This window comes from Blennius ocellaris, assembly GCF_963422515.1.
Source record: "Blennius ocellaris genome assembly, chromosome: 3".
Lineage (NCBI taxonomy): Eukaryota > Metazoa > Chordata > Actinopteri > Blenniiformes > Blenniidae > Blennius > Blennius ocellaris.
In genome coordinates, this window is record NC_137652.1 from 30,069,322 (window position 1) to 30,083,447 (window position 14,126).

Sequence of the window (14,126 nt, forward strand, 5' to 3'; positions counted from 1 at the left end):
TAAGTACACATTAAGGCGAATAATCACACACGAGAGAGGGGGTACTTTTCACATGGAAACCAGCTCAAGGGGTACACTGGTCAAAAAAGGTTGGGAGCCACTGCTATAGACTACATTACTCTGGCGTTTTATATGTTCAAAAATTTTCATAGCAACAAAGTTGTCCGTTTTAACATTAGCCACTTGTGCAGATGCAAACCTTTCCTATAAAAGCCAAACATGTTCAGGAAAGGAATTAATGGTCAGTTTTTCAAAACACAGTAAATGGAAAAACTTGTTCACCTATAAAACAAGGCCCTGATTAGATACACTATTGTTTTACTTTTAATCTTTGACAAAACCAATGTCCTACCGAGCCTTGTGAAACCACATTCTTCTCCCACGTGTTTTAATAAGTTGCGTTTTATACAAAGACTCGTTAAACTGGTTATTAGCACATTTTATTCACAATTTCCAATATTTACAAAGTTTCACATGGGTACATAAAAAATGCGTACAGTGAACAAAAGCCGAGAGCACACATTACACCCCCATACCTGAACACATTTAAAAGAAAAAAAAAAAAAAAACAGTAGCAACATCCACCACCATCAGATGAAACTTCTGACAAAGATGACAGAACACCATTAAAAACATGTGAACAAATTGAAGGCCTACTTTCCTGAACAAAAGAAAACATGCTTATAAGTAGGGTACTCATTTAAAAAAAAAAAAAAAAAAAAGTCTAAACTGTGACTGGTGGTATAGTCGTGACAGACAGCAGCAGTAAGAATTTATTTGGTGACCCGCTTACTGCTTGGTGGACCACATTCATCAAAATCAGTCACAATTTTACAATACGAGGATCTGTGCGTCTCAGTTGAATGTTTCACTGTTATGAAGTAGTCGTTGGCAGCAGGAAGGCGGCAGCAAACATCCAGAACAGGAGAAAACCTCGAGGTACACCTATGGCTGCACTCCCCGCAGCTGTTGTATATCAAAGGAGAGCACATGTTTGTGATACTATGAAAGAAAGTATTGCAAGACTCCGAAAGCTTTCTTTGAACTCCCGATATAGTGGGGTTGCCTTCGTTTACACTTTTTGAAAAGACTCGAGTTGGTTCCAATTTCTGGAGCTTTTAAAAGCTTTGTTTTGGCTCGTGTGATTTTCATATGGTCTTTATTAAATTGGCAGCATTTCAACATTGCCACAAGTCATATTTGCAAATATAAAAGGGATTCATTCAGTAACACCAAAACACTGATTGTTCATTCTTGACAGCTGACGTTCCAAAAGGAACAGACTTTCTTCACACGTGAACGCAATCATCCTCATTGTGCACACAAATTAAATTTAAAGCCCAACACGTACCTCTACATTCAGAAGATCCAGTGAAGGTCCCCAACTGAGGGCTGTTTTGGACAGAGTCCATCAAGGCAGCGCTCATGTTCCCTTTAAAATAAACAGTAGCACAATGCTTATTCACAATACAAAACCACACAATGTGCAACCTTGGGCCAGTTATGCTTTGATAGCTGAGGCTGATTTTGTTTCTGAATTAATTATGGGAATTAAGTCAGAATGCAACTCTGTGTTAATCAGTCAAGAAGTCCAAGATTATAGAGTATATTAATTAACCTTTTATTAAAATATGCATAATCACATAAAGGGGCCTTCTGGGAAACTATTGCATTAACCCTTCATCTTGTGGGAGACTTCTAGGTGTATAAATGCCCGTCCTGTGCCATAGTGTGTGAAACCTCTTCACAGACACTCCTGTCCCCCCCCCCTCCCCGGGACCAGAGGAAGACCAATATTTCAGATTTTCTAAAGGTTTTCAATCCCTATAATTGTTCATAGTCACCCAGCGAGGTCCCAGAAGATTTATACAACCAAGCAGTCTATACACCTGCACACCGTCTGATAAAAAGGAGCCTGATAATGAGAGTCAGAAAATCTTTGTGTGTTGGACACTACAAAGGAGTCACTTTGGCCCCCTTTGAATGCAGCCCCAGTCTGTCTCAGTCCACCTTTGTGTCAATTGTCATAATGCAAGTCGATTTTTCTGAAACGACCAAGTCCTCGTTTTGAGAAAAGAATATTTGTTAATCACCCAGAAATATGACCCATCCCCATATTTGATAACCTATGAATAAAAGGGTGGAGGAGAACCACTCCATGCTTTCAAGGCCAAACCACTTAAGCGTGGAATGACTATTGCTTTGTTGTATTTTTTGGCAGGGTGTGATTTGTTATTTCCCCAGTCACTATGGCCATAATTAAAGTCATAATGCAGCAACACCTCTGCCAAGAAGCTCAACTGCAACTCACAGAGTGCTCAATCCTGTTTTGCTTTCTCCACTTTAGTTTCCTCGCTGGCATGTGGAAATGCTGGCACAACCAGCCCAGACAGCTTCTTACCAGAGATCATGTAGTTTACTTGCTGACACCTTCCCTCAGCGGCAGACATGGGCGAGGGGGGCAGGATGGTGACTTGGTCCGTTCCAATGCTCAGGATATCTGCAACCCTCATGCGGAAGGCGTACCTGTGCATGAAGAGATAAAGCATCAAATCTCTAGTCATATGATGTTGAAGTTCAGTGCCCGTACTAAATAACACTCATGTTTCAGGCATGGTGGAGTAGTGCTTTGCAATGCTGCTTTCACAGCAAGTTTCAATTTGGAACCGGTCTATATGGAGTTTGCATATTCTCGCTGGGGGTTCTCCAGGTGTAGGAGCAGGAGGAGCATCCCCTCCAGAGCATTAACCACAAAGTAACCCAAGATCTCACATCAAATAGTTTCTGGTTTAATCGTGGACTTCCTGATGTTTTTCACATCACATCAGGGACTCATGTCGCCTCTTGTGGTAGTTCTCACAAAGTCTTATTTTACAAATGTAAGGCACTTTCATTTATATAGCACCATTCCCCCGATGGGGATCCAGTACCACTGGATTAACTTGAATGGGCTTCATAAGTTGTACATCATCAAAATTAATGATGAGCCTGAACCTGGCAGCACATATGGCTTCAGCAACCCATCCCATATGCTCACACTGGCACAAACACCAGGATCCTCCTCCAGTCCACATGAAAAGCCAGTTGTGCTCAATGACGTTTTGCATAAATTACCAACAACCGTGACAGTGGCTAGTAGAAAATGCGCACGCCAAATCTGTAATTAGAGACATAAAAACTAATGGTCTAAACACATGTGTGAAGGTGGTAAAAACTATAATCACACATTGACCTGAATCCAACCCGACCACTTTGAATTGGCAGGTCACTGACCTACACAAGACGACGCCTTGCTTTGCCCGCAGTCAGTATGAGGAAGAGATCTGCCAATGACCCAAAGCAGGCCATCATGAATGAGCCGTTTTTTGTTTGTCTTTTTCCTGCCTTGAGGTCGGTGATGGGTAGATAATTTGGCCATAACTTAAGGTCATGAGAACTGCCACTGGATGGTTGGAATTGTGATTTTTGTGGGACAATGCCACCTCACACATCTGACTGCTCCAAGTACTAGGTTTACTTTAATTCAACTAACCAAAGCCAAAGCCTCTGAATGTGCTGTAGGAAACTAGGATACATTCCGCTTTATAATTCCCTGGAAATTTAAACGGAGTCAATAGCTGCCTCTTTAATGTTGTTGCAGTTACTTAACTCTTGTCTGATCTAAATCTTATAATCTTTCTTCTCCGGTGCATTAAGGTTCTATTCAATCACAATGGACCTTTTGATCCGCGTGTTTGATTTCCACAAAAGCTACGCTGGATGCCTTCGCAACCTGGACAGGTAAGAGTTGCCAGCGGTGACTCACAGCAGTGACCTATTTTTGGTGGCTTTTGAAGGTGTGAATGCCTGAAGTAGAGTTGCTCATAATGTTGTGATACGTCAGGACTGTGCAAGTCAGTCCAACAAACTGTTGACTCATTACAGACACCCCCCCAAATAAACATGAATTAAACAAGTTAATATTCATAGGGCTCCTATTCAAGTAATGCATTGTTGATTTATGGGCTTCAACATCTGAGATTTAGTATTAGCATATATAGCGGAGTGGCTAACTGCTACCTGATTGAGCACCAGAGAGATGCGTCATTACCAAGTGTTAACAAAAGGGTTCAATTAATGGACTCGGGCCTCAACGAGTTGCTCACTGAAGCGATTTGGTTTGACAGTCATTCATTGCCATTTAATAGCACACTCTTAAATGCATGGCGTGTCCTCGTCCATGGTGCGGATCCATCGTCATACCGACACTCGTCCCACAGTAGCATGATCACTTCAAGTCCCGAACACATGCACAATAATTATAAATACAGCAGTTTCTAAATTTCAATAATCCTCTTGCATGAATATTCGACAAATGTTTTAATGTGAAAACTGAAACTTGGCAAAAGACGCGGCATTAAAGTCGATTTCAGGACCAAATGTCAAATACGTTTCTTGGCTTAAATTGGGTTTTTGAAGTGTTTCCAGCAATCATCCCAGTCACACTTTGTGAACTTGTTCATAGTAATTCTCAGTTTACATGGTGAGCTAGTTGGTGCTTAAAGAATGATCAATTAAATCATATTAACAAGAACACCCATTTATTTTAATGGATGTATTTTCGAGTAGATTTTCCATGAGGCACCACCTTTACGATACACTCCACATGAACAGCAAAAGAACATATGTTGCTATATAGATGCTCTGTGGCTAAAGATGGAATTTCCTTTCGAGCTTGAAGGTTTGGCCGGTGGAGGTTCTCTCACTACAGTGATTCAGTCAAAAGGTTTTCTCAAGAATAGTTTTGAAACAATAACCAAACTGAGAAAGAAAATTACCTGCTCAGCAAGTTAGATCTTTCCATCCATCCTTTAAACCTTTTCATTCAATTCACTGCCTTGGAAATCAGCCGACAATGAGCGTGGACAGACTACACCTTGGGCAGGTCACCACGCGCACACAATTATGGGCAATTTAGAACCTCCAATTAACTCCAAATGTGTTTTTTCTTCACATTGACAAACACACACACACGAGTAAATGCAAACAAAATTGAATTCACAATGATAAGCAGGTGTATCCACACTGAACACTCTTGCATTACCGATTAGAGTGCATTTGTTTTATTAGTAGAGCTGATTAGTGGAAAAATACTTCAGTTTGTGATACAAACATGAAAATTGGCACAAATGCTCACTATAACCCACTCTTTGGAAAAGTTTGGGTGTCCGCGCAAAATTTCAAGATGGCCCCCAATTGCACCAATTTCAGTCCATTTTAGACACTTTCAGTGCCCATTTTTTTTATGATATGTGGTCATGATGTTGACACTGACATTAGAAACTAACTAAATAATAAACAAATAATAAATAATAAAATAAAGAAAAAGCTCCAGAAGCTACTTACACCTCACATTTGCAGCGGCATAAAGCTGTACATGCCACCCAAGCCTGTAGCATTTGCATCTGCCGTGGCAGGCAGACTTGCAGCCACATTTAGTGAGTTGTTCACAACTCTTTGCAATGGGAGAGATTGCTGTCCAAAAGACTTTCCATTCCTCAACAACCTTTTCCCAACCCCAGTCAGCAGGACTCTCTGGTTCTGGCTGGCGCAGAATTGCCTGAGCCCACACGCCTGCCTGATATGCTGAGCGTTTGGTGTGTTGGAGCAGAGCTGCTCTGGTTGGAGGGATGGCTTCATAAGGTCTCTGCTTTCTGGCAAATAGGTCAAGTTTGGCCTCATCTACACTGTCTAGAGTGCTTGACCTGTCATACAGTTCAGAAAAGACTGAGGTGGCTTCAGGAAATATGTTCCATGTTTGCCAGGCTGTTTTCTTTCCTATGTTTCTGAAGGCTGAGACAACGTCACAACCTGTAAATGCATGGAAGAATAGCATGCCTTTAGCCATCTCTGCACCAACACTGTTGTACAGGTTGTGAATACCTATCCACCTCTGACCTTGGCCAAACGCGAGCCACAGCTTCTCCAGACCTATGGCTTGCAGAATTGGGAACATGCTTAGGCCAATTACAAGGACATCTGTGTCATTGGCTTTGACCATGATAGATTTGCTCCCCTGTGATGCAGCATATCTGGCATGGACAAAGATCTGCCTCCTCGTGAGAACAGTTAAGTTCAAGCAGACTCACTTTGGGACACTAAACTAAACTACACTACAACTAGTCCTAGTCTACCATTTTGGAGTTAGTAAAGCTAGGTACAGCATTAGTAAAGCAAGATTAGCTGACACTGAACCCCATGCTGAGTTACACAGCAGTGAAGTCACCAGTGTGCCCTGGTTGTGCACTGACATTCACTCTTTTAAACTAAGACTAACTAAAGCACCACCACCTAAATTGAACTTAGACATGCAAAACTGAACTTAGGCATGCAGATTTATTGTAAAAATATTTGTAGTGTTGGTGTGGTGTGATAAAAGAGCATTTTTCTATGCCAAACATATTTTTGGACAATATAATTTCATGATTTTAGCTGCCATATTGGACGCCATCTTTGTTTTTACATGCCATATGACCTCTTTAACAGAAATACATCAGACTTGTGCATATATACTCTACTTAAGGTATATGAAACAAAAGAAATGGAATAAAAAGATTACCAAAAGCAAAAACACTGGTCGCTAAAACCTTGACTGGCAGCCATCTTGAAAAAATAGCCGCCATTTTTAAATTTTGAGTAGACACCCAGGATTTTTTTTTAGTTAGGGTATGGAGAAGGTATGTACCAAATTTCATAATTGTATCACTAAGTGAAGTATGCTAGTGAAAAAATGAACTTATCAGCTCCACTATATGTGTATATACGCACACGCGCATGCTCGTGACCCCTACTTGGCCACCGCCATATCTTAGGGCATCAACTCGGAGAACCCAGGCCTGTACATGAGAGTTGAGAGTCTCGGTTCAAGTCAGTCCGACTCCACCCGATACCCGAGAACCTTCTGCTCATGCCTGCCAGTTACCAGTTGATTCCAAATAAGTAACGTATCGACTTTAGCACCACTGTACATACAAGTTACAATACTCCCGAAAGTCTTTCACTTTTTGCCTCAGGATGTTTAAAAGTCCCGACAGATAAAACAATTTTTCTTCCCTAGTGAGAAGTCATTCAGTCTGGTTTGTGGCACTCACCGGCTGAAGTTGGCCACGTTGGGAAAGATCAGCTCTCCTGAGGGAGACTCTGGGATGATGTCAGCACAGGAGAGGATGGTTCCTCCGTCCATCAACACCAGAGACCTGTGCACCACTGAGAACACCCGGAGAAATGAGACTCAATGGCTTCGACACATTCACAGAAAATAAACTCAATTAGAGAGTGTACTCATGAAGTTGGATCAGCAGCTTATCAATTTGCCAATCTCTCCTTTCACCGGGGTAAAAAATGCACCCTTCTGCCCGCTAAGGATCCGACACTTTTTTTGTGACTCTCTCTCTCCCCCCTTCGGAAGACACCGCGCTTGACCTGGACTCTCAGCCAATGACAAGTTGGCTCAGGCTCGCTATACACTGGTAGCATTCAGTCCGAGACTATTTGCCTGTAGTGTACGTTATCCGCACAGACTTGATACGGCATTACAACTGTTCTGTGTTTTGTGTGCGTCTCTACAAGTAAGGATGGGTATTTGTTTGTATTTGCTTAAGCTAAATTGGTAGTGTTTCTCATCTGTTTAGCATTGCTAAATGTTAGCTCGGACTTTTCCTACCGAGCTAGGCCTCGTGCAGTGATTTTCCTTTCTGTTAAAGTTGTATGTTGCCATTCGGGCATTTTCCTTCAGTTTCACCTCGTCGACCATCTGTTAAGAGCCCTCTGTGTATAGTTTAACTCGTTGCTGTGATATTGACTGACAATCCAGCTAATTGGCTATAATGCAAGGACTTCCCGCATGTTCACTTGTCACGTGTTCACTTGTTGTCACGTGACCTCCCACCACAGCCGGTTGTAGTTATTTGTGCTACCAGCAGAGGGAGCTATTGTATTGTAAAAGGTTTGTCTTTCCCCATTTTTCATGGTTGAAGCTGTTAAGGTCCACAGAGCAGCCTTGTTCATCATTAGCGCCAGTTTCGGCCATGATTCAATAAACCATCATCCACCAAGGGACTCGAGTGATTCTGACTGATCACCCACTGTGGGCTCTACCTAACGATCCAACACATCTTCAATTCAAGGAAGCCAGTCTTCTTCCCTACAAAGTGGTCCTTCGAGCTGGATCCAGAGCTTGCAGCGGACCAAGATGTTTACCACCTCGGATGACGAGTCCCGTGCATGATCCAGGAGGCAGCAGTCTCTCCCCACCTCCTTGCAAGACTACGACTTACGTGATCTCCCGACCAGATCTTAAACCAAGAGATCCTCCGAGTCACAGTCCAGAGAGTGGCTAGATGAGGAGGACCAGAGCGGGCCTGATTCACAGAATGAAGAGCTCCGAGCCAAAGCGGAGCCCAGCGGATCCCGCCCAGTGCCTCGTACTGTAGCCGCTAGAGAAAGACTTTACCGAGAACGGCTGGATTACGGAGGTGATTCATCCAGGTACGCATCGTCAGTCCACTTCCGGGACAGGGAGACCGTGCCTAGAAGGAAGACGCCACCACGACCGTCCTCTGACAGGCGTCATGATTATAGCAGAGAGACAAAAGACTACAGGGAAACATCCAGATATGACTCTCCCTCACCCAAGCACTCTCCTGAGTCAGCACGCACCAAGCCCCGCGACATATCTATGAGTCCAAAGAGGAGCGCTACAGTTATAACTATGAGCAGTCCAGCCACCACCGCTCACCTGAGCGCGACACCAGCCACAGAGACTCTCGTTTTTTCGCCAGAGAATACAGAGACCCATCACACCGAGGTGGCTACTCTCCAGACCGGCATGATGGATGGAGTCCACCTTCACCTCGACACAAGCCCAGACGTCGACGCTCGGTGGCTCCCCCTGGTGGATAGGAAAGATCATACAGAAGACCTACTCCTACAATCCCGGACTTCAACCGTCCAAACCCAAGGGACTTTGGATGACTCCTCATCACCCTGGACAATCTCCTTCCTAGAGATGCCACTGAACATTTCAAGTTCCAAATATTAGTGGATCATCTGAAGCTGGAGGAAGCATTGCTGGTGGAACATTCTTACAGCAATTCTGGTTATCCCTTCATGGACACTGGCAGCTTTAAACCAGCAGTATGGGCAACCACACCAACTTGCCCTTCAGTGGATTGCTGAACTGATGGACGGCCCCAACATCCAGAGCGGTGACATCAAGTCATTCAGGTTGTTCGCCCTGAATGTCAGATCCCTGGTGATTATGTTGGAGCAGCTTGGTATAAAGGAGCAACTTGAGCTGGATACTCCAAGAGTACTGTCAAGTCATCACCAAGGGCCTCGGTCCTTATGCTGGGGGCTGAACCTACACCAGTTAGGGAGCCGGCCAAATCCACTCTTCCCACCAGTCAAGAGGTAAAGAAGTTCTTTCCATTCTGTGACAACTACAAGCACACTCTGAACAATTGTACAAATTTCAAGCTGCTCAGCACCACCCAGAAACGCAGCTGTATTCAGGACAACAACCGATGTTGGCGGTGCGGCAGAGAACACAGATCAGATGAATGTGATCTGAAGATGTGCTGTAAAACATGCAATAGCAGACACACGCTTGCTCTGCATGATGTCAGTGAGAGAAATCTAGCCAAGACTGAGAAGGCTGAGAGAAGGCCTGACCCAGCGAAGTCCAGCGAGAGCAAATCTTTGTCCAAACCAAGTGCTATAAGCCACCGCATTTAGCATCTCTCCAGCCTGTTCCCCAGCCATGGTCTACGATATCCAGTGAGCCTTCACCGCACCTAAGCCAGCTCATGTATCCCTTCAAAGCACTGCAGAGCAAATACAAGCACTTGAGGAAGCTGCCTATCCCTTCATTCAAAGACATTGTCTCGCTACTGCTCATTGGCTCAGACCACCCCCATTTGGTGTCTCCAGTCGAGCCAGCCATCTTCGGTCCCCCTGGTGCACCTGTTGCCACCCGCACCCGTCTCAGATGGACACTGCAAGGTCCGACCCACAATCTAAAGCAGTACCTCATACAACAATGCTGTCTTTTCACCACCTTTGGGGCACCTCCAGTCAACATCTACCAACACGTTGAGACTGTGGCAGCTGGACGTCCTCCCATGGCACAGCGAAAAGGCCAGCATGAGGTCACGGCACGACAAAGAGGCCCTTGAACGCTTGGATAAGCAGACTGTGTGAGTAAAGGTTTGATGGGGTCCGCCGTTATGCCACGCCACTGCTACGCGTGAAGAACTTTCCTCAGCTGTGTACACCAAAGAAGTCAGTACTCCTTCAGCTCCGGAATACGGAAAGGCGGTTGGCAAAGAGCCCTGAGACCACTCATGTCTACGACGCAGAGATCCAGAGATTTGAGCAGGCTAGCTATGTGGCAAAATTACCACATGGTGCGGAGAACACGTCAAGCAGCTGGTACATCCCTCACCAACTTGTCGAGCACAATGGCAAACAGTGGTTTTTAACTGTTCTTTCCAGTACAATGGCGCAGACCTGAACAAACTCTTGCTCTCTGGTCCAACCCTCGGTCCACCTCTCCTATCAGTTCTCCTGCGATTCAGAGAACATCGTGTGGCCTTCAGCAGTGACATACGGGGGATGTTTCAGCAGGTCAGACTACTTCCGGAGGATGAGCCTCTCCTCCGCTTCCTCTGGAGGGAGTTCAAGCATGACGAACAACCCACCGTCTACCAGTGGAAGGTGCTTTCCTTCGGCACAACCTGTAGCCCCTGCTGCGCTACATACGCCCTACAAAAGCATGTCATCGACCACACCCAGGCAGCTAATGCAGTGAGAGACTCCGTGTTAAGACATTTCTACGTGGATGTCTTCAGAGTGTGCCTACCGCTGCAGATGCCAAACCTATCATTGACAAGCTGCAGACTCTCCTTGCCGAGGGAGGCTTCAAGATGCGCCAGTGGGATAGTACCCATCCAGATACCATCCGTCACCTCCCTGCTGAGGAGAGACCGTCTAGTGCCGAAAAGTGGATTGCCCAAGGTCACCCAGGTCAAGAAGAATCGGCCCTGGGTCTGCCAAGAGGACACCCTTTCCTTCAAGTGTCGGGCAGCTTTAGCCACAGAAGAAGTTGTCATCATGCGCTTTATCTACAAAGTGGTGGCGAGCCAATATGACCCCCTTGGCTTTCTCGTACCTAACACCACCAGGGCCAAGGTTGTCATCAAACACTCGGACAAAAAACACTGCTAGCTGCATGGTGAGAGTGGGAGGACAAGCTACCTCACTTACAAAGCATAGCACTCTCGAGGTACTACACTGGCCGTGAGTTAGACTCTGTCACCGGTGAGCGTGAGATCCATGTGTCCTGTGATGCCTCAGAGAAAGCCTATGGCTCTGTGGCATACCTCCGAACCGAGAACCCTTGTGGGGTAGTCCAAGTAGCATTCATTACTGCAAGATGACAACAGAAGAATCAGAATCAGAATCGTCTTTAGAAAGATCCAGGGTTGCACCAAGAAAGCAGCAGTCAATCCCACGCCTGGAGTTGTGTGCCGCTCTGACCGGAGTACAAACGGCTCAGACCCTCAAATCTGAACTCCCACTACCCACCAAGCGGGTGGTGCTCTGGTCGGACTCTACAACTGTGCTCACTTGACTACAATCTAAGTCATGCCGATGCAAAGTGTTTGTTGGCACACGTGTGACAAATTGAAGATCTAACGGAGGGCGACACATTGATTCTGCACAGAACCCTGCCGACGACATGACTCGCGGAAAACCTCTCGACATGTTGGCACCAGACAGCCGCTGGGGTCAAGGCCCAACTTTCCTATGGTACGATCCAGACAAATGGCCACCAAGTCCCCAGCTTCAGACAGAGTCAGATCAGGGTGAAGAGCTCAAGAAACCTCTGTTCTGTGGCCTCACTATTGCTATGCCAAGTCATCTCCCAGATGCTATGCAGTTCCCATCCTTCAAAGACCTTCTGACTGCCACAACTAAGACCCTACATGGGGCGGCCCCAGGCAACGTCACAGCCTATGGGCCAGCTCAGCTGGCTCTGCTACAGCAGGTTCAACAAGACAGTTTTCCCATCGATTATGCCCAGCTACAGTCAGGGAAACCAGTCGCAAAGAGCAGCCGACTTTTCAAGCTTGCGCCAGAGTTTGACCACAATGACAAGCTCATCCATGTTGGCGGACGGCTGCGCCATAGCAACCAGCTGGAACCAAACATCCAGTCACACAGCTGCTCATCAGAGAGTATGATGACCGCCTGCACCATCCAGACCCAGAGAGGGTCTTCTCAGAGATGTGCCGCAAGTATTGGCTACCAGGAGGGCGAGAAGCTATCCGCCGCTTTCAGCGTAGCTGCCAGGATTGTCAGAAATGGCACGGAAAGCCACAGATCCCGAGAATAGCCGACCTGCCTCCATCCAGAGTTCGACTCTTCAAGCCAGCATTTTACTCAACAGGAGTAGACTGCTTCGGACCATACTCTGAAGATTGGAAGGAGGAGTGAAAAGCGCTGGGGAATAATCTTTAAATGCATGACCACCAGGGCTGTGCACCTCGACCTGCTCTTTGAATGCGGACTCATTCCTCATGGCCCTGAGATGGTTCATCGCCCGCAGAGGAAAGCCATTTGAGCTAATCTCAGACCAGGGAACTAACTTCAGAGGTGGCGATCGAGAGCTGCGGGAAGAATTCGCTGACCTTGTTCCAGATATTCAAATCCCTGCTCGCCTCTCAGCAGATCGACTGGAAGTTCAATCCACCCAACGCCCCCCACTTTGGCGGCTGCTGGGAGCGTGAGATACGCTCGGTCAAACAAGTCCTGCAAGTGACCCTTGGAGCTCAGCTCGTGACAGAGGAGGTGCTGACCTTGCGCCAGAGCAGGCCACCAGAGCAGGCCACCAAGTCCCCCGGCCTGCTAATTGAGGGGATTCTCAACTCCAAACCATTAGGCTACACAGCCGCAGACATCGCAGACCCTGATCTAATAACCCCCAACTCATTGCTCATCCGTCGGCCAGATGCCTCTCTCCTGCAGGTGGTGTATCCTGACTCCGAGCTCCTGTGTGGTAGGCGTTGGCGCCATAGTCAGCTGTTGGCCGACCACTTCTGGAAGCATTTCATCCGTTTCTACTTGCCCAGCCTTCAGACCCGACAGAAGTGGAATGCTGAAAATCCTCTCCTTTCACCTGTGTAAAAAAGGCACCCTTGTGGCCGCTAAGCATCAGACACTTTTTTTGTGACTCTCTCTCTCTCCCCTTTGGAAGGCGCCTCGCTTCACCTGGACTCTCAGCCAATCACAAGTTGGCTCAGGCTCGCTAGACACGGATAACATTCAGTCTGAGACTATTTGCCTGTAGTGTACGTTATCCACGTGGACTTGATACGGCATTACAACTGTTGTGTTTTGTGTGCGTCTCTACAAGTAAGGATGAGTATTTGTTTGTATTTGCTTAAGCTACACACCTGTGAAGTCTCCAGCGAGTTGGATGTTGCTGTCAGTGAGGTGTTGTCTCTGGGTCAGGCTAATGTTTCCATGTCGTGCAGATATTTCCCCGACAACACAGCTCAGCGGGTTCTGCATGATGTCAGTGAGAGAAATCTAGCCAAGACTGAGAAGGCTGAGAGAAGGCCTGACCCAGCGAAGTCCAGCGAGAGCAAATCTTTGTCCAAACCAAGTGCTATAAGCCACCGCATTTAGCATCTCTCCAGCCTGTTCCCCAGCCATGGTCTACGATATCCAGTGAGCCTTCACCGCACCTAAGCCAGCTCATGTATCCCTTCAAAGCACTGCAGAGCAAATACAAGCACTTGAGGAAGCTGCCTATCCCTTCATTCAAAGACATTGTCTCGCTACTGCTCATTGGCTCAGACCACCCCCATTTGGTGTCTCCAGTCGAGCCAGCCATCTTCGGTCCCCCTGGTGCACCTGTTGCCACCCGCACCCGTCTCAGATGGACACTGCAAGGTCCGACCCACAATCTAAAGCAGTACCTCATACAACAATGCTGTCTTTTCACCACCTTTGGGGCACCTCCAGTCAACATCTACCAACACGTTGAGACTGTGGCAGCTGGACGTCCTCCCATGGCACAG

At 46.4% G+C, this 14,126-nt stretch overlaps 1 protein-coding gene across 1 annotated transcript; it reads right to left on the reverse strand.

The window, feature by feature from the left end:
• Nucleotides 1-13,614, reverse strand: LOC308145338 (uncharacterized protein; the record flags this gene model as incomplete). Its single annotated transcript, XM_080516730.1, has 5 exons — nucleotides 1-966; nucleotides 1,352-1,432; nucleotides 2,402-2,526; nucleotides 7,131-7,245; nucleotides 13,497-13,614. 5 exons carry the CDS (start codon nucleotides 13,612-13,614, stop codon nucleotides 875-877), a joined length of 531 nt encoding a protein of 176 aa, XP_080372856.1. The 3' UTR covers nucleotides 1-874.
• Nucleotides 13,615-14,126: the final 512 nt, after the last annotated feature.